Raw genomic sequence first — 20,791 nt, forward strand, 5'->3', positions numbered from 1 at the left:
AGAGGCAGTGATGTCAATTGAAAGGAGCTCTCCTTTCATTGCAGCCTCGTGGTCAGCCTGAGCTTTGGAAACTTGGTGGCATCGCCATTGACCTGTCCTTTCCACAATCACCAGGGAAGACTTGTGCAAACAGATAGGGAGGAGTCTGCCAGCCCATCCTAGGTTCCTCTGTTCACCTCAAGGCATTTACTAAGAGATGCCAAGCGCTATGCTTGGGTCACAGTTAGAAGAAATCTCGATGAAGTAGTTCTTGTTACAGCTCAGGATTCCCAAATGTGATGGTTCAGGTGATGCACCCAGCATCACGTGGGTAGAGCACAGTGCTCATCTGTCAGAGCAGCCATTGTCTTCCTCCACAATCTTTTCCCTGCAAAGATGCTACCTAGATGTTGCCAGCACTGCCCAGCCATCTTGCCAGTCTCTCTCCCTGTTCTATCTATCCTTCATGGCTCCACATGCATGGAGGTATCACTTCATGCCCTTTGGAATACAAAATCCTGAACTTCTGTTGGTCCCAATGCCTGATGTGTGCAGCTCCTCTTTCTATAGAGTTTTTCAGGTTGGCATTGGGCATGTAAGTGCAGGCGTGGCTCAGCAGAGACCTGCCCACTGATCCTTTGCTTCCACCATGCTAATGGGAACTGAAGTGAGGACTTGGCAAATTCTGACAGCCTTCCATCTAGAGCCTTGGGAGGATGCCTTCCTTCTCCAGTAGTTTGACCCTGCACGTGGCATTAGAGACTGATGCTCAGTCTCTACTCTTCACTTTGTCTAGAGCCCCCACTTCCCACTGCAAAAACTCACGTCCCCGGGAATATGCCCCATTTAGCCAGAAGTGCCCCTCCTTTGAGAGGAAGGGACTAAGCAGCCAGGTGGAGACATCACAATGTTGACTTTTCCCTGGATTCTTTGCAACATTTAAAACCCTATCACGTATCCAGGAGCACACACAAATCATGAGGGTGTGCAACACACTGAGTTATCAAAGTGTAAACAGGCCCTTACTGGATGGGCCTCACAGCTTCCCTTGTTCTAGTGAGAGATTCACCTCCCCAGCAAGGCCGGATCTCAGGGATGCTATCAGAGAGCTTCTGAAGCAGCCGCCTGACCCACAGAGGGGCCTGTGGAGGCGGTGGGGAAAGCAGAGTGTGTTTCCTAGAAGCAAGCATTTCATCACCAAACAGCAGTTCTCCTGGGCATGTCTTGCTCATGCAGAGCAGTTGTAGGTTAGCGGCAGGTGCACTTAAGATAATCATTCTAGAATAGTCTCTGCTTATTAAGTAGTAAAACCAGTGGGGTGGAGAACCTTGGGAAACTGAAATGTTAAAATGTAAAACTTCACCAAGAAAGAAGAAAAGAACAAAACCTTCTTTGAGGTAAGCAACTAAAGCAGAAAGGGCTCATTCTTTCTTCATCCTGCTTCCCATGGCCCTAGGCAGAATCCCTGCCTCCTACCTTCAGTGGGCAGAGGGGAGCCAAGGTTGACAAAGAGACAAGTTAGAATAGCTAAAGATGGGAAAAAAACAACATATGGTTACCCCCACCACCACCACCACCACCACCACAGTTGAGTTGTTCCCACTGTACAGTATCATAAGATCTTGGGGTCTAGTGAGACAGCTCTGTGGGGAAAGGTGATGGGAATTTGAGTCCTAGAGCCCTCGTGGCACAATAGAAAACTGACTTTGGCAAGTTATCCTGTGACCCCTATGTGGGTGTATACACATTCACCCCATAAATAAATGTAGTAATAATTTTAATTAAGAAGAGGGTGATTAGGTAGCTCAGTAGGTAGAGGTACTTGCCACCCACCAAGTGTGAAGATCTTGAATTCTTCATGAAGAACCCACATCAAGGATGGAGAGAAATGGCTCCCATGGCTTTCCTCTGACCTCTACTTGTAGACTATGTCATGCAACTCTGAGCCCATGCACAGGGTCTAAAGCAAGCATAGCACCCGTCACTCCACCCTCTCATGGTTCTTCGCTGTTAGACCCACCTTTAGTTGGGACCGTCTACTTTCTTCTCGAGGACGGAGGTTTGTATTGCTGAGTTGGGGAAACGGGGACTGTTCAATGCCAAACACTGTAGACAGAACCAACAGTTGAAGAAAGAGGGATGGGGGTTGGGAGAGGGTTAGAGTCTATGAGCCCCCCCCCCCCCCCCCACACACACACTTAGGGTTGCCCAGTCTGAAGACACAAAGCCTAGTTGACTGTGTCTGACACCAGTCCAGCCTCAGACTTGTTGAACCATCCGCCAGCTGGGGCCCAGTTGGTGGGAGACCAAAGTTATCGAGAGGATGAAATACCTGTGCTTATGTTTGGTGGCATTCATGTGAGAAGAGAGCTCCTCAGAATGGTCTGCTAGCACCTTAACAACCGTGGGGCAGAGACTAGGTAAACAAATAATAGCCTGGGAAATGAGGTTTATCTAGTCAAAAATGACACTCTGTCCTTGGAGAGCATCTTGCCACCTGCCCCTCTCCTATGTACTTGTGATTTGGTTCTCTTTCTCTCTCTCTCCCTCTCCTCCCTGCTTAAATGTCTTGAACTGTATGATACATTTACAAGTTCATGACCCTTGCAGAAAGTAAGACAAGCTATTGGCAGAGGTTTACTTTTTGTACATTTTAAGGAACTGGATTTCTATACAAAGGAAACTGAGCTCAGGTAGGGGCTGAGAATTGGGTCACCTTAGCATCCCTATGCAGGTGATGCAGCTGCCTGGGAAGTGGCCAGTGATGGTTGGAATGAGATTCCCACCCTTGGGTTTCTTTGTCAGAGAAGGCTCTGAGGAGGAGTCCAGCTAGTATCCTGTGACAAGCACACAGGGAAGCCCTCACAACCTAATGTCATTGTTTACACTGGAAGTCTGTTCTATCTGAATGAACTCACAAAAGTTTTTATTCCTCTTAAAACTGCCACCCACAGAAAACACCGCAATATTTCAGGTGATATAGCTAAACCCCTACTGAGTTTGCACTCTCAGTGAATTGATAAACCATAGGGCCTCACACATGGTAGGAATCAGCAATTTTAGGCGGCAATTAATTTTTTTCTACTCAATGGAAGCCAAAGGATGAGAAATTTGTCTTTGTGCTTATTGAGAAGAACCAGGAAATTCTGTGTAAGGAATGTTCTGCATAAGGAATACCATATGGACTGCTGTGTTAAGGTGGCCTCATAGGTGACCTAGTAGCTCCATTGGTTTCTTCCCCTGGTGAGGGCAGAGGCAGTGAGCAAATTCTCCTTTCTCTTTGGGATATGATGGGCTCTGTGGTATGTTTTCAGATGTAGCTTGTAGATAAGGACTATTCAGATTTCTCCAAGATGTGCCCAGAATAACTTTAATTAGCTTTCCAGAAAACTCTCGGTAGAGGGTCACCGAGTGGCTGTGGTAAGGGACCATGTGGCTGTGGTGTAATTTGTGGGTCTTACTTGCTGGGGCTGGCAGTAGCTGCGCAGCATAGTGGGGCTGTGGCAGCTAAGGTCTGACGGAGCAGCTGTTCGAGGCTGAGCGCTGCTCCCCAGGGCCCCGCTGAGTGCCTGGGTGTCCTGGCTGGGAGTCCCGATCCAAAAAAGCGATCTGAACTCAGGAAGCTTCCCAGAGGCCCGACAGGAAAGCTTGACGCTCAGCGAGCCCTTTCCCGGGTCTCAGTAGCGCACCAGAGCTAAGTGCTCTACTGGGCTCCCAGAAATTCTACTCCGTGGAGCTGTGTCTGTCTGTTCCTAGGGTCTTCCTAACAGTTTCGGAAAAAAACAAAACAAAACAAAACAAAAAAAAAGCAAACCGGCACTTTCCCCATTTTGTTCGTTCATTCTCTTTGGTTTGTTCATTCATGTTCGCTCATGAGTATGTGTTGAGCCAAGCACCACCCCTAGGCACACCCCTTCCCCCTTTGAGATAAGGTCTCTCTTACTGGCCTGGAACTTACCAGGCAGGCTAGGCTGGTTGGCTGGTTGACCCAGGAATTCACAGGTTTTCCAGAGATTGCAAGGGCACACCTGGCTGGCTCTTCTGGGAATCAAAGCCTGGTCCTCCCGATTACAAGGCTGGTGCTTCACCCACAGATTCATCCCCTCAGCTTATAGATGGTTTGTTTGTTTGTTTGTGAAAGTATTGTGTATGGAAGCTAAGGGCTTAGTCTGAGTCACAAACTCCTCCCTTGCTATATATTTTTAAAGCAAATCTTACCTATAGTCTCCTAACAGGGCTGTTTTGCATTGTGACAAAAGACAAAGACACCCTCCTCTGGTTAAATATCCAGTATGGGCTCTGAGAGTTCATTCAGGTCACCCCCCTTTCTCTCTAGAACTCGAGTTAGAGAGTCCAGGCTTCAGCTGGCCCCTGTGTACCAGCTTCAGGCTTTTCCGCTTTTGCCTCTGCAGTGGTGTGAGACCCTTCATCTTCGCATCTAAAATAAATGAAGTGAAATCTTTGAGAATACGGGGCCCTGTTAACCCCATGGCTTGACCCAGCGGGTTCAGGGTCCCCAGCCTCCCCTCCACCCATAGACGATTTATCTGACCAGGTCCTACAATTTTGAGTAGGATAACAACGCCCATTTTTCAAACTTCTGGAGAGCAAGTACATTTGAGATGCCCTGGGCTCTATGGGCTCTGGAATGTTCTTATCCTTGCCACACCTGTTGCCCACAGGCTGTTAGGGGTGAGGGGCAGAGTGGCTATTGAATAAGCTAGGGTGAGAATCACTCTGCCTCAGGGAATGCCCTTGAGCCTAGACCGTTGCCAGCTGCGTGGGTCCTTAGCAAGCTGCTTTTTTTTTTTTTTAAAGAGGATAAGATGTTTGCTATGGTGAGCTGCTGAGCCCCAACACATTCCCAGATACTGGCAAAGCTTTAGCTGAGAACAGTGGGCTCCGAGTATTGGCTTGGCTCCAGGAAGGATGTTTTGAGTACAAATAAAATGATGCATACCAAGGCTGTTTGCCTCTGCAGGATCCAGTAAGAGGCCAGTACTGCCAGGCCAGGGTGTGATAGGGGCTGGCCATGAGGTGCACTCAGGCATACCTCCTGGGCCAGCCAGAAGAATCCAGAAGACATAAATCATACACAGATGTCACACGATGTGCCCTTCCTTCTTCTCTTCCCTTTCCTTGGGTAGATTAGTCCTGGACTAAGCTTTATGTCTACTGTGGGAAAAGTGGGTTAGTTTAGTTTATATGACACTATAAGACTAATGTACTCCTCTAAGACCCCTCCTTACAGCTTCCTGTCTCCTCCTGGTCATGGTCTGCCCACATGGTACTCCAGCGTCTCCCCCACAGGAGTATCCTGCACGGAACTGTAGGCAGAGGTGAGATGGACTCATAGGCACTCTGTCCAGTAGCATCCTGTTTGCCACAAACTCCACTCCAGATACTGCCTGTGGAGTGTCATGGCTGACAGGGAGAAGTGGTGTTTTCATTTAAAAAGCTTCTTTTGACTCTGAACTTTCTTAGATAGATTTCAACCCCCTGGGACTTGTTGGTGAGATTTGTCCCCGAGACAAAGGAGCAGATTGTGCGTGTGTGTGTGTGTGTGTGTGTGTGTGTGTGTGTGTGTGTGTTTCTGTGCGTGCTAGTGTGCATGCGCATGTGCGAGAGCGCCATGGTGATTCAGTGGAGGTAGCTCGAGGCTTGCAGCCGTTGTCTTCCTGTGTGGATTCCCTTTCCGGTGTTCGCTCGGGAGGGTAAAAACAAGTGCCACGTGGAGTGTTTGTGTAGATCCAATGCACAGCCATATACATCTAGTCAGAAAACGGCTTGAGTGTGTACTTTCACCCACCCTGCAAGTTCCAAAGAAGAGGCCTGCCATCTTGGATATCTCTCCCTGGGAGAGATAATCCCAGGACAAGGCAGCAGGCCTTATGTTGAGGTTTGCTGAACCTACTAGTGAACTGTCCCCAAAATGAGCCTGTTACCTGTCTCACTCAAAAGATCAGCAAAGCCAATCTTCCAAATGCTGGCAATACACCTGAAAGCCACCACCTCATTTATTCAGCTCCCATAGATGGTTGTTCCAGAGACAAACCCTGATTTTGGACTGTTGAGTAGGGAAAGGTGCGATGGCGTCTGGTTCAGCTCCTTCCGGTGGGTCCAGCAGGATCCCTGTGAATCATCTGAATAGATGCTGGCGTTTCTTGGATCCAAGCAATATTTCCTCTGAATGCTCTGGCTTAGACTCCTACAACCTGCTCTCTCTCTCTCTCTTTACATTTCTAGAGACAATTTTCCACTTGTCTGATACGAAATTATATGTTATCTTTTATGTAGCTTTCTGTAGTTGTCTTCCTGTACAAGCCAGCAGAAGAAACCACCAGTATCTGCCAACATCTGGCTCTGTGCTTGCACACACTGTTTATCTATCTGTCTGTCTGTCTGCGTGTCTTTATCCATCCACCCACCACCTCATTATTTTATTTTATTTTATTTTATTTTATTTTATTTTATTTTAATAACTCAATGCCTGGGGAAAAAAGTACACGTGACAGTGTCAACCTCTGTGTATGAAATCTCTTTTCTTTTTATAGTTTATTTTTATTTTACGTATATGAGTGTTCTGTCTGTCTTCTGTATGTATGTCAGTATCACACAGTCCCCTCAGAGGTCAGAAGAGAGTGTTGAAACTCTTGGAACTAGAGTAACAGCTGGTAGTGAACTGCTATGTAAGTGCTGGGAACAAACCCAGGTCCTTTGAAAGGGCAGCCCAGTGCTCTTGGCCATTGAACCATCTCTCCAGCCCAAATCTTTCCTTTCTTAATGGCAAAGAAACAGAGTCCACCTGAGCTTTGAGCAGTGACTTTGGCAATGCAGTTGATTCTCTGTATATTGTGTCTCGGTCTCACATTACCGACAGGATTCATTGTTGTGAGATCTTTTAGCTTTCAAAAAGATAACAGGGCTGACACTGTAGCTCAGTTGGTAGAGTGCTTGCCCCTTGTATCTCCTAAGCCCTGAATTTGATCTCAGTGCTGCATAAAATAGAGTGTATATCTGTAATCCAGGTGCTCAGGAAGATAGGAATTCAAGGTCATGTTTAGCAATGGATTGAGACCCGAGACCCTGTTCCTCACCCTTCCTCAAAAATTAAAGAGATCCGTCTATCTATCTATCTATCTATCTATCTATCTATCTATCTATCTATCTATCTATCTATCTGGATTAGGCAGTTGTGCTGTAGGCAAGAGCACGCACAAAGCGCTGTAAAGGGGCATCTTTCAAGGATCCTATCATGTGAGATGCTCAGGCTGTCAGTGCAAGGATCTCAGTGTTCTTTTTGTTGAGGTTTCTTAGTGCCTGTATCCCTTAAATCAAATGGCCTTGGGAAAAATGGAAGTCATTTCTGTCTTCTTGCAGCCTAGCCTTTCAGATGCACCCAGCTTTGCCCCACTCCATGCTGGCTATGTCCGTGGAGACCTGTCTCTTTCTCAGTTTGGGCTTATGTAAAGTCTTAAGAATCCATAGAGAACAGTCACTAATTCCAGAGGCCCGTGGGTCTTGCCGAATGTGATGGGAAGGATGCAAGCCTCACAGTTTATAGAAAGCATCAGACCCAGTACCTGCTGCAGGGCTGGTCTGGCTTCCCATGAGGCCGTTTTGGGGCTTATGAACAGGAAATGAGATGGGTCAGAGTTGATCATAACAAAGACCAGGCCCCCTGAGCCCTGGAGGGGACAGCCTGGGTTCTTGCAAGAGCCCTGAGAGGTGAGCTGCCTCTGAGGCCACGGCTTTGTCAGCAGATGAAATGAGCCTATTTTCAGTCATGCTGTGTACCAGCACTTCCTGTTATTCCAAAGGAAGCCCTTGTTTTGGTTTTCATGGGGGTGGACTTATTGAAGCATGTGCTGGTGGAGTGACCCAACCATGTTCTAGGACAAAATGAAGCTGGAGATTCTGGGGCCCAAGAGGGAGGGCACACCTGCCATTTGCCACACCCCAAAGACTACTGCTTCAGAGGGCTTTAGACCCCATGACCCTCTGTGGGTGAACAAAGACTGTTTGCCTGTCAGGATCCCAGACAGGGGACCCCAGAGGCGGAGCTGGTCAGAGGACAATTGAAAGGGGTTTTGTTGGCCCTCTAGGGCTAAGCTAAGCCATGTGTGTGTCTTTCCAGGAGTATCAGTCCAGCCAATCAGAGCCATATAAGCCCCACTCACTTCCTGCCGACCTTTTGACACTGCCAGATGTTTTTTCTTACAGCCGTCATTAGGCCTCCATACTCGCTGACCTCATCAAATTGTATTGAAGCCATTTTCATCCATTTTGTTCTTAAAACCCATTTAACCCTTCCTGAGTTCCCTCTTATTGCCCTGCCTTCTGAGTTAGCAGCCTGGGGTCTGACCTGCATCCCATAGCAGTCTGTGCCCCAAAGCTGAATAGAGGGACACTAGTGTTTTCTACAGTGGGTAGATGGCTAAATGACAAACAAGATTATAATATGGGCCAGGAGAAAGCCTCCCAGTACTCTGTGTGTGGGGGTGTGGTCGGGGATCTGGGACCCTGGCGGCTCCATCCCTTGGTTCCCGCAGGATCTGTGAGTGACCAGATTAGAGGTCCTGAACACACAGGACTTAGTTTGGCTAGCACCAGGCTCCTGTTAGAACTTTAGAAGGCAGCTGGTTCTTAGCTTTTCTGTAGAATGAATGAGCTGTAGAAATTTCTGTAAAATAGGGACCAAACCTTCAACAGATAGCAGGGACTGCCCCCTCCCATCCTGCTCCTTGTCCTTACTCAAATCAGTAGCCTACTCTTAGAATTCTGGGGTAGGGTTTAGATGCCTGTGCTCTGCAAACATCTGAAATTTGGGAGGCTCAGCTAGAGAACTAGTAAGGAGACAGTTGCTGTGTTGGGTGGTCTTAGGTGTCAGGTCCATCAGCACGGAGGCTGGTGGCTGCCATTGCACTTGTGTGACTGACGTGTCTCTGCACACAGTTTTGAGAAGAATGCTTGCCTGGGAGTTTCCCCCCTTTCCCACCATCTTGTCCTTCAACAAGTTTTTGCAGGGGAGCTGTTCCTGGGAGAGGTAGGGTCAGAAGAAAGCATGGGCGGTGGGTAAGCTGGCCTTATAAAGTCTCCTTATTTGAAAGTCACCAGCTGTTGGGTTTGGTGACTTCTAGGAGGAAGTAGGCTTCGGGGATGCCATTGCCTCCAAGAAGTCATAAAGACCACACAGGCCTTGAGGCCGTTGATTGCATTCCTCTGGGCACACATAGCTTTTGCACACGTGGTCACGGCTGGCCTTGCAGCTTCTGTGTTCTTTTCTGAATTGCAGGTGGGGCTTTCAGCCTCTCTAAGCTCACACTTAATGGTTCCCCATCACAAGAACCAGCTATATTTGGGACTGCAGACTTATGGACTGCCTTGAGGGGTTTACCTGTATCCTCTGACTCTAGGAGCTCACATTTGCTAATAGGTGTTCAGCCAGAGGGTCTGTTTACCCAGGGAATGACCATGCAGAGGGTGGCCGGGGAGATGCATTCTTAATATGGGGCCCAGACTCTGATAGATGTTTCTAATGTCCCCCAGATTTATGAATGTGAATGAGTAAGTGTGGAGACCCCAGGGTGCCTTAGTTAACCGTGTACATGTGGTATGTAGTCTTGGAATTTATTTTAAGTGTCTAGGGTAAGTGAAAATAGCAACAGCCGTTCCACTCTTGGGGCTGCTGGGTATTGCTGATCTGAGCAGAATAGTTTACCCCAGGAGCTCACAGTGGATATATCACAGACCTAACATCAGCATGGGCTGCTGGGATTTACATCCTTGGGTAGGTTTGTTAGTGCTCTCCAGCCTGTAGGTGCGTGAAACTTGGTGCCATGCATCACAAATGGATCTGTGGCTTTGTCTTTTCTGTTGAGCTGCACTCTATCAGTGACCATAGTAAATTTGATGGGTTGCATAAAGGGTTCTGTTATTTATCTACTGCTGTGTGACAAATTACCTCAGAATGTAGAGACTTAAACCGTAAAGCCTGGTCATCTTCGTTTCCTGGGGTCAGAATCTGCCCTGCTTAACTGGGTGCCTGTGGCTAGAGTGTTCTGCCACAGAGACCCATGGTATTGCAGTCTGGGTACTGACCCTGTCCCCCACTGATGCTCCATTGCCCAGGCCTCTCCATGGGGCACCTTAAAAAGATGGCTGCTGTTGACCTTTCCTAGAGTGACAGCAAGAGTAAGTTCACGCCAGAAGCCACCGTTGTCTTTCATCTGATGTCTGAAGCGGTACAACAGCCTGACACTCCTGCTTGTTACAAGCAGATGTCGCAAAAGGATTCAGGTGCCGGTCTGTGGGGGTCCCCAAGGGACCAGGATCCTCAGAATATTCTTAAAGTTTTGTTTGTAAATAATTTGAAAAGCAGGGCTTTGCTGTGTAAACTTGGTCCAGCCACCAAGTCTCTTAAAAAAGATTATTATTATTATTATTATTATTATTATTATTATTATTATTATATCATGTGTGTGTACACAGGCATGCATGTATGTCTGGTACCTGCAGATGCTAGAGGGGGCATTAGATCCTTTGGAATTGGAGTCACAGAGGCTGTGGGACACCAGCTGAGTAATGGGAACTGAACCCTTCTCTGTAACAGCAGCCCGTGCTCTTAAACCCCTGTGCTGTCTCCCTAGCCTAGGAGCTCAGGTTCTGGTTTTGTTGTTGCTTGTTTTGTCTCCCCCAACCCCCCAGCTTTGAATTTTGTTTTATTTTGTAACTTATAGGAAAATTGGGTTCTGCCTCAGGCCGGGGAAGAATTTGGTCATTAAACTAAGGTGTGGGTTTTATTTCTTTCTTATCTTTTGACGGGGTGACTTCTGGGTCTGCCTGAACCTCAATAGAACCAGGAGCTGGATAGATGAGTAAGTCCTTGTTCCCCATGAAGGAGCAGATCCTCTGCTGTCATGAGCTCAGCCTCTGGCCGATGTCCTGCTTCCCAGAAGCAAGGCTGGATGCCTGCTTCTCATTTGATTGTTCCTCCTAAAACATGAGATTTTCCCACTATCTGGGTCCCCAGGCACTTAGAGGCAGGTGTTAGAGGTGAGAGAAAGCACTCATTTTCCACCGTCTCACACACAGGGGATAGTGGCCCTGTGGCCTGGCCCAGTCTGATGCTGCCAATTTCTTCCTGTCCTTTGTGGCAGAGACTTGATTTTGCTTAGGCCTTGGGATTTCAGGCAGCCACTGGGCTCTGGGAGCCACACATGGCTATGGTCCCTGCTCTTGGTGAAACTTGGGCCAGTGACTGGAGAAGGTAGGCGTCTTTCATTGGGGTGACGTAGCCATCAGATAAGTAGGGTGAGCAGCAAAGATGAGGGCTTTATCTCACTGTCCCTTTAGAATAAGTGAAAAACAGAGAAAACCCTCCAGTAGGTTCACGGAAAGCTGTGAACTTCAGAAGGTCTTTCTGAAGACACAGCTGCAACAAAACTGTCATTCCAGTAGGACAAGTTCAAAACCCCCTCCTTGATGGTCCTTGTTAGCTTCTCTTTGGCCACCAGGTACTTTGCCATGTAAGAGTCATGACAAAGAAATGGAGGTTGTGTGGGGATGGAGTTGGGGGCTCCTTGAGGCCCATTTGGTATCACCCACATTTTGGAGCATTTCTTTATAAAAACCAAGTATGCCACATTACAATCAAGAAATAGCTGTGTGCTCTAAGTAGCATCCTGTTGCCACAGCAACTGTGTTTGAAGTCATGGTCAGCTCTGGAGTGTAGGTGAGGCATGGTATCCCATCTTTAACATCACTAGGTTAAAGAAAAGCTCCTTTTCTGCACCATTCTGAGGCTGGGATGCAGGAAAAGCTGGTGGGTTAGGCAGATGGAAGCTTTGCTGGACTTAGCCCCTCCCTGTGTAAAATCTGAAAATCTAGGCCAGGGAAGTAGTTTGGTACTAAACTACTAAATGGAAGGTGCTTGCCACTAAGCTCAGCATCTGGAGTTTAAACCCCCAAATAGTGGGAAGGAGAGAACCCAACTCCTGAAACTTGTCCTTTGCTTCCCACATGTCTGGTTGAATGTGCTCCTCCCCAAAGTAAATTAACAAAATATAATCATATTTAAATGGGAAATCCGTCTTGCTTTCCCTCCCCCTGCTTAGTGTCTGCTGTAGGGGGAAGGGCATCTACTCTGATGTCTCACAACAAAGGGACCTTAGGGTCAAGGAACAATTGCTCAATTGTGTTCACTCTCAAGGTCCCCCAAGTTTCAGTCTCATGGAAACTCTATTAGGCCTTAACAGAACAGTACACCCTCCTGTTTACTCTGTCTAAATCCCGCCGCTGCCGTGGTGTTCCCATCATCCATCACCCAGGTTCACACATCTTTGAGTGAGAATCACAAGCACAGTGGAAAACCACCCCGTAGGGCAGGCAGTGCCCTCTGCAGGTCGAAGCCCCATACCGTGGGTCCGGAAACTCACTGCCTCCCAGATCACCTTTTTTAGCCTGCCTTATGAAAGGGGGACCTTGGCTCACAGTGAAGGTGTGAGACAATGGGGGAGGGTTTGGCACAGTACTCTCTCCTTTGCTAGTCACATTCCACCTTTCAGGCATTGGTAGCTAGAAGGGAAGCCAGGTAGGTGCCTTCTGCCTCTCTTGTTTCCTAAGACATGCAGTGCTCAGGCCTTCCCATCATGGGTATCTAACGTGTTTTCTCTGGCTTCTTATGGAATCCACATTGAGACCCAGGCAAAGATATCCAGGCTTTGCAGTCTGGACATGTCCAGACAGGGTGAGCAGTGCCCTCTGCTGGATCAAGAGCTTCATTGCTAGGGACCATGCTTCCCCTGGGCTGATGTGGCTCCCACCAAGACAGGTTAGCCACAGAGCAGGGGTGGGGTGGGATTTGTCTTATTTTCCATTGCTTTTGTGATAAGCAGGTATAGACTGTAAGATGCAGGTACCTCGACACATGTTTTGGACCACAGCATGTCAAGAGGTCTCTTAAGGGACAGGGTGCTACCAAATTGGACTGCCAATCCACAGTATCAGGGGCTTCTGTGTGGTCAAACCAAAGTCCAGAGGCAAATGTGTTTAAAATAAAAACTAATCAAGGTTTAAAGGCTTTTAAAATCTTTTTATTGTTGTAATTTTTAATTAACCTCTAAAATTGCCTTTACTTGATAACAGATTATGGTTTCATATGCGTTCACTTTAACTAAATCAAAGTTACATTAGAACTACTAATTTTTCCATAGGCAAGTAGTCCAAGTTTAACAATAAGCCCAAAGTATTTGTTTATTTTATTATAATGACTTACGTTCATAGTATTTATTAAAATCTAGTGTGCCTCTTGTGTCTACCCTGTGATTTTCATGTTGTTCTCAAAGCTGCATGGCCTGCTGGGTCTCACTGTGTCTAACTCCCAGGTCCAGGCTACTGGTGGCCCTCCTACCTGTGCTTGACACATACTGAACCGGGAAGTGCACCATATATGTATATTTTTGTCACAGGCCATGGACTCTGCCCACAGTGATCATTGAGGTCCTGGGTCCTCACCCCCACCCAAGAGCCGTCTGCAGACATTCGTGTCTGCTTTCTCTTGTTGGCAGCATTCTCTACTTGCTCAAATGAAAATATCCCGAAATTTCTCTCGCACCCAGGACAGGCTCTTCTGTCCATAGAACTTGAGATCACAGATCCCATTCTCCCACTCAGACAGGCTCCTTAGCCTCGGAGCACACATCCACGCCTAGGCGGGGAAGAGTTAGAGACTCCTCAGCCTAAGCAGCCTGAGCGTGCGCCCCGTGGTTTCTATGCCTCTTAATTTGAATGGACACTTGCTTGTTTTTATCCCTCTCTGTTCTGCCTCTATTATTAACTAAAATATTTACTTTCAAGGCATATTTGGAGGACAACGGCTTTTTAAAATGTGTGAAAACTCTAGCGTCTCTGTAGAATGTAAAGACCCACACTGGATTCCCAACGTGACCCAAATAAAACAACCAATTAGGAACATGAAAGGGTCTTTCAGCTTAAGTTCTCATGCCTTGTTTATCACTTTTAGCAAGCGAAAAATATACAGAAGTCTTGAGGCTCTTCGTTGACATTAGCAATGTATTTGTATGGGCTAAGAGTCCCAGCTCAAAATAGGACCATACTGCTTGCTTATTCAAAAAAAAAAAAAAATCATGGTTTTAAAGTTAATACCTCCTGGCCCCCTACCTTGACTAGGTCACCTCTGGCCTGGTGGATTTCCATGGCACAGTGGGTCTTTGGATCTACAAACCGTGAAATGGCGCCCCTCAACCCCCTTGTTGCAGTTTTAATCTAGGGCCATATACAAGTTAATAGAGGCCAGCCCTTTATCACCGACATATACCCTGTAGATTCTGTGAAACCCGGACAGTGGCCCAATGTCAGATGGCCTAAAGTATTGACAGTATATTTCATCTCACAATCTGGATTAGTCTGGTTGAGTCAATGTGATCACACAGTATGCAGTCTGATTTCTCTAGTGTGGAATCGTATTAGTTGGGCTGGGGACAGGCAATAAAAGCGCACGTTACCTTTATATATCCCCACTCTTCGATATTCTGGAGTTATGCAGATTGGAGTTATGGTTGAAGCACTGGGGTACCAGTGTGTGCAGTCCTGGTACTTGTGCTTTGGGGACAGAGGATGGGGCTCCAACCAACTGAGAGTACGTGACCACAGGTTGACCCTGTCACCCAGCATTGGGCTGCAGGTCATTCCCTGGAGAAGAAGCTTCCTGTTGTCACACTAGCCTGTCTTTGTGTGAAACTTTGTGCATATCTCAGGATGGGGTTCTTTTAGGATACCTCTGGGGCCTAAGTGGGGGGCTCTGGGAAAAGGTGGCCTTCTCTTTCCACTCCCTAACCCACTCCAGAAAAAGGAATTGGGGGCATATACAGACAGAATCTTATGTGCTCAGGGAGGGACAGTCCTTTCTGACAGCTGTCAGTCATTCTAGGTTATGGGAGCTCAAAAGGCTCAAGTGAATGGTTCATGTGGAGGGTTCAGGGGACGAACATTCTGTCTGTAGGAATCATTTAAATGAATATGTTTTCTTCGCAAACAGTAATTTTGTTTAGCAGCCCGAGTGTCTGTTACTGCATCCCTGGCTCCCTGAAAGCTCCCCATACCTCTCTTCTCTGGATAAAAACCTCTTGGTTGTGCTTGGCTCCTGAAGCCCATGGAATGGCTTCCTTATAAGTGCCAGTGAGTTGTTTTTTTCTGGGTCCAGACAAGGAGTTGGGCAGGTGCTTTTGTTAGGCTTCATAGCAGCAGGATCCTTGCTTTTCCCAGACAGGTCCAAGGTCCTTTCCTGTGCCTCACCTGGGTTATGTATACAAGAAGGCCTTGTAAGGAGGGGCCCAGCATGACTACTACACACCCCTGGGTAAGGGACCCTTTTCTGTTTGCATTAGATCTCCCCACCACTTGGGTTTTAAATCTGAACCTAGTTTGTGATTAACAGTGAGGTGTGTCCACTTAACTACAATGATAATGAATCCTTTTAAACTGTTGCAAAACTTGATCTTTCTTTATTGGCACAATGATAACAGAGTCCCTGGAAAAGAAGGGAGCTGCGGAGGTGTTGGATGAGTTCTAGGGTACTTTGTTTTGAGACACACCATTGAAGATGCACACACACCTACTCTGCAATTCCCCTCAACCTGGTCTTTGCAGAGTCTGAACTAGAGTGGAGAAACAGAGAACCCCTTTTGTTTAAAAAACAAAAACAAAACAAAAAAAAAAAACAAATTTTCGAGGACTGGGGTTTTTGTGATATAATTCCATGCTGGTTTGGTTTGGCCAAGAGGAGTCTGGCTGTTGGTGGCAGTGGTGGAAAGGTTCTTATGTACCTGAACTTGGACACATGGTTTCTTTTTTGCCTTTGGACCCGGATGTTGAATGTCAAGATGAATAATTTTAAGATAGGTTGCTCTACATTTTTGTTCCTTTCTCAAATCTCTTTGACACTGCCATGAAACTGCGCCCCACGCCTGCCAATAACTTCCTGATCTGCTTTCTTATCTAGAAATCTATGGTTTACATTATTACTTCCTTCTTCCAGGCTGATGTGTCTCAAGACCAGCAGTAGATGCCTGATAAGCAGAGAATACCAGATGTTATTGTATAAAGTGTGGGCTTCCTCGTGTATGCGCACCCACCTGTGATGAACGCCGTGTTCACCTTCCCACGCACAGGAGGAGCTTTTGGCTTTGCTTAGCATAACCAGATTGCTGATGTTGTGATTCTTGTTCTTTGAGCATTAAGCAAACTTGTTACTGTACCATAGATTTCAGCACTGTAAGGATCTGCTGGATAACCAAAACTGAGTTACTGGGGTTACTAACAGTCAGGTTGGCATATACAGTGGATACACGAGATAGCAGGGTGTTTCCAACCCCAGCTGGGATGCGGCCTAGCTTCCACAGGGTTTTATTGTGGTGCTCTGAAACATGTATAATTTGAAATGTTGGGCTTTAAATGTGACGCTATTCAGACCTGACTATACCCAGAGTAACTGAAGCTGTGGAAAACAGCATTTCAGTGTGGGAAGACTACTGTAAATTACATCTCCCTTCGATCCATTGCAATTTTTAGGGCGCTTTTATCTCTCGAGTTGGGATTAGGCCTGGTGGTCCTCTGGTTCTCTCCTGTGAGGTTGGGTTTCATGCTGGCTCCCCTTTGTCCTCCTCTATGAAAAGACCCAACTCTCCTCTTGGTTTTGAATTTACCTGCATTTGCTCCCTGCCTTAGGTCAGGTATACTATTGGGGACTTTGATGTAGGAAGTGCAGAACCAAACCCAAGACTCAAGAGAGCACTTCTTAAAGGCTCTCCTCTGTCAAAGATGTGGTGGCAGACAAGGAATGCCTTTCCGGCTTCACAGTAACAGAGCCCCAGTTTCCAGGACGGAGCCCCTGCCTTTCTTCCATGATTCAAGTTCTTTCTGATTTCAGCAAAGATGGAAGACCCGTAGCATTGTCTCTTATTTTTGCCCTTCCTTATGTGTGCATTTGTAATTTTGTTGAACATCTTGACTAATGATATCAACAGATGACAAGTTCCTTTGGCTGGAAGCTTATAACTTGGGAGTAAGGACTGACTTAAAGGGCAAAGTTGGTTTTCGTGGCAAAACAAATCACATCTCTGTGATTGATGCCCGAGAGCCCAGAGCCATTGTGGCTGGTCCAGCGTGGGCCACCGTGCATAGCTCCACTCCAAGGCATGTTTGTCCCTGGCATTTGTGCAGTGGCCGTGTTAGTCTTCAGACATAGCTTACTTAAATGTCCCTTATTCCCTCTCCACCCTTTTAAAGCAGAAATATGGTGGGAGAGGGTGGTAGTTACGTTGTCTTCACTGCCCCCAGTATGGGCAAACTCATCGTAGCTGTTCCAGCTGAAGTCTGTATTCACTGCTGATGTCCTGGGTGGGCCTGTCCACTCAAGTAGTAAGATGAAGACATTTGTGTAAGCTGTTGGCTGATCTCTCTGATTGCATGATCAAGATTCTACTTATCAATTTTTCAAGAAGCTGTCTAATTATACAAATTAAAATTTAAAGGAAAGAATAAAGAATGATCATGCCTCACTGGAGGAAGAGACTGCAAAGCCAATCCTGCTGCTGATGGACTCTGGCGGTTTTTATCTCCGTGGTCCTCACAGATATTAGTGTGGCCTTTGAATAGGGTAGATAATGAGGCTTGGGGTTTCATGCATCTAGGATGTGCCACATTATAGTGTAGACATTGGAGCCCTGGCCTCAGCAAAGTAAAAGGGCTAGCCTAGGCTTTCTGATGTGCATTTGTGGCTGACATTTGTAGGTCTTGGTTCTTCTATCCCATCTCCATTTTCCTGGAGTTAGTCTTGTTCACACGTGGCTGGCTGCCTTCATGAAAGAGCCCGGCAGTGATGACAGCAGAGTTTTATATGTGTGTCTGCGTATGGTGACTGGCCTTTTTAGGCCTGAGTTAGAGTTTGGTGTCTTTTGGATATTATGACTGTTATTTACATGGCTAGAAACTGTGCTTTTCCTACCTCTCCTTGTCTCCAGATTACTGCTATAAATCATTAGGATGCTGTTCCAGCCACATTACTGGGAAATTAGCCATAAGAACTTGCCTACCTTTTAGTAGTCAGACCTGTGCCTGGCCCATTGATAAAGTAACTCCTAGCATTCAGCATAATTGACACCCATACACCACGAGGTGTCTCTTGAGCCTTAGTTTCCTGTTCTCTTCTTTCTCTGCACAATTGGTCTGAAAACCAAGAACAGCCTTGTGCGTGTGTGCATGCACACACACGTGTATGTACACTTGTGTTGCTGTTAATTTGAAAATGACACCCATTGAGAAGTTTTGCAGTGAAGATCGGACCAGAGAATGGGTCCCCACTATTCTCACAGTGATTGACAGACTGCAGTTCTGAAAGACAGAATTAGTAGAGCCTGCCTTGTAATTTGTGAGCTGGTGCTTAGAGACAGGGTCTCTTTGAATCTTAGCACGTGGACCAGGCTCTTCGTCCTCTGATCCCGTGCGAATGCTTAGAAAAGGCTCAACCAGAACTACCAGTTGAGGAATGTGGGATTAAATGCAAGGCCAGCCACCTGGAGCACCCCCTCTACATTTTGAGGAAGGTTCTAGAAGATGGCACAGGCAGGCCCATTCTTATACAGTGTAGCAGGGAGCTTGTGTTGCATTGTGCTGGGCTGTTCTGTGTTGTAGGGTTTCTTGGTTTTGTTTTGTTGTGGTTTTTTTTGTTTGTTTGTTTGTTTTGTTTTGATTTTTGTTCTGTTTGTGGACCCTGCAAGTCCTTCATGGAAAGGAAGCAACTTTAAAAACTGCCCATTGCAGGCCTCTGTGGAGGTAGCCACAGTGTGCATGGTACTGCTGTGCCGTCTTATCAGAGCCTACAGCCCAGTGTCCAGAGCTGTCTGTGAGGCTGTCTCCTAGTTGTTCAGAACTTTTGTGGCTGAGAGAAATAAATGGCAGATCCAGCCAGCTGTCTCTTGATCTCTGGCCTTGAAGTTGAAATAATTGAGGCTGGTCTGTAATTGGTGTCCATAGCCGAGAGGCCCCCACGCTGCCCTTTGCTGTTTTCGGCAATGTGTGGCCACTGCTCCTCTCTGTGCCCCCCTGCTTTCTGACTGGTCCAGGGTAGAGAACAGGAGATTGCTAAGGCCCGGGCTGAGTAGCCTCCGCCCATGTTTGGGGAGGAGGGCAAGCACCACGTACCAGAGCAGCAGGTCCCCTCTTAGAAAGTGACAGGACGTCACGAATGACCTGTTGGCTTGTGTTCTGGAGGTCTCCAGAGAGTTAAGGCTTCTTTTCTCCTTGTTTCAGGGTTCATAGTGGCGCAATGCACGCAGCCTCCTGCGAGTTCCCCTAAGTTCTTAGCGGACTGCTTTGCCTTTTGAATCAGAGAGTTGCAAAGTTCCATAAAGAATGGCCCTTGTGGATAAGCACAAAGTCAAGCGGCAGCGATTGGACAGGATTTGTGAAGGTAAGAGCCAGCATGGTTGGCGGGTTTTCCTGAAAGACGCGTAGCCCCCCATGCAGATCCTCTCAGAACTGCTCATTTGAGGTAGCTGGGCCTGGCTGCGTCACACTATGTGACACTAGGACCCCTGGAGTCTCTCCCCATCCCCTGCCTTTTCAGGTATTGACTTTGTGGCACACCACTTTCTTGGCTAGTCCTTTGGCTTTGGACAAAGCCTGGCTTGTGTGGGGGCTGGGTGGAACATGAGGAGGGGGGCTGTAGGCTGTGAGGCCAACACCCCCCCCCCCATACCTAGGGTTATTTTGCATATGAAAGACACGCTATATCAGGACCAGCCCTTTTAGCTTCCTGAAGTTTCTAGACTTTATCTGTTTTCTATTAAGATATTTACAACAATGGATTCCAAGATATTTCCGAGGAGCCCACTCTAGCCCTCTTGATGTTTTCAAGTCCTCAGTATCTTTGAAAATGTCTGGAAGTGTTTTATTCATGAAAGGAAAAATAAACATAATTAAAATCTAATGGAAACCCGGGGATAAAGCTCTGAAACATTGATTAAGCACTGTCCTTTCCTAATTATCGAGGAGCAAAAAAACTCCAAGCCTGCAACTCAGGGTTTATATGGACTGTGTCAGCCTAGAGTCGGTGCTGTAGGACTAGCCTTGTCTAGGAGTTACTGGGAGCTAGCCTTGGTTGGCTCTTGGTGTGGTAGGTGTATTCCCAATGGAGCCTGTCGCCAAGGGTGCACAGGGAATAGCTGCCCTGGAGCTTATAGGCAGGCCTTTGCACCCCCACTCTCTTTCCCTGCAGCCACCCATATGGAATTGCTTGTCCTTTAAATACATGTAGCTCAAGCCACATGGGATGGTGACATCAAAGCCATTCTGTTCGGGACAGCCCTTGAGCACTCTGTACAAAGTATGTAAGAACTCCACCCCCATGTCCCTTGGGTTCTGCTGTATAGTTTAGTTTATGGAGCTCGGCATGTAACGCATGTAACCGGTTTTTAAAAGTAAACATTAAAATTACTAAATTTCTGCTATTGGTCTCTGACAAAATGGTTTGAGCCCATGGAAAGACTGACAGACTAGCCTCATGAATACCAGTAGTCTTTCAAGTGTGTTTACTAACAGATAACATTTGTTTCTGTTTTTTTTTTTTTTTTTAAATGAGGTGTGTGTGTGTGTGTGTGTGTGTGTGTGTGTGTGTGTGTGAATTGTTTCCAGAAGTATCTGAAACAAGCTTGTAGATGGCAATGGTTTCCGGTTACCACCCTATGACATATGTCTCCTTTTAGGACAGTTTCCTACATAACCACAATAGCAG

The 20,791-nt window shown here is 46.9% G+C and overlaps 1 protein-coding gene across 3 annotated transcripts in view; it reads left to right on the forward strand.

The window, feature by feature from the left end:
* CTBP2 (C-terminal binding protein 2) overlaps positions 1–20,791 on the forward strand; it is a gene marked incomplete at its 5' end in the record, with an annotated part of 126,125 nt that overhangs the window by 73,738 nt on the left and 31,596 nt on the right. The window contains 2 exons of one of the 3 annotated variants that reach the window (XM_080912539.1): positions 19,371–19,468; positions 20,276–20,383. The exons of 1 other annotated variant lie outside the window; for it this stretch is intronic. Coding sequence is in view for 1 of the 2 variants with exons in the window: in XM_080912537.1 (XP_080768663.1) it covers positions 19,411–19,468 (58 nt within the window). Of the gene's footprint in view, positions 1–19,308; positions 19,469–20,275; positions 20,384–20,791 lie in introns of those variants that run through there. One more of the 3 variants, XM_080912537.1, reaches the window with a different exon arrangement.

The sequence above is a fragment of the Micromys minutus genome, assembly GCF_963924665.1.
Source record: "Micromys minutus genome assembly, chromosome: 2".
Classification (NCBI taxonomy): Eukaryota; Metazoa; Chordata; class Mammalia; order Rodentia; family Muridae; genus Micromys; species Micromys minutus.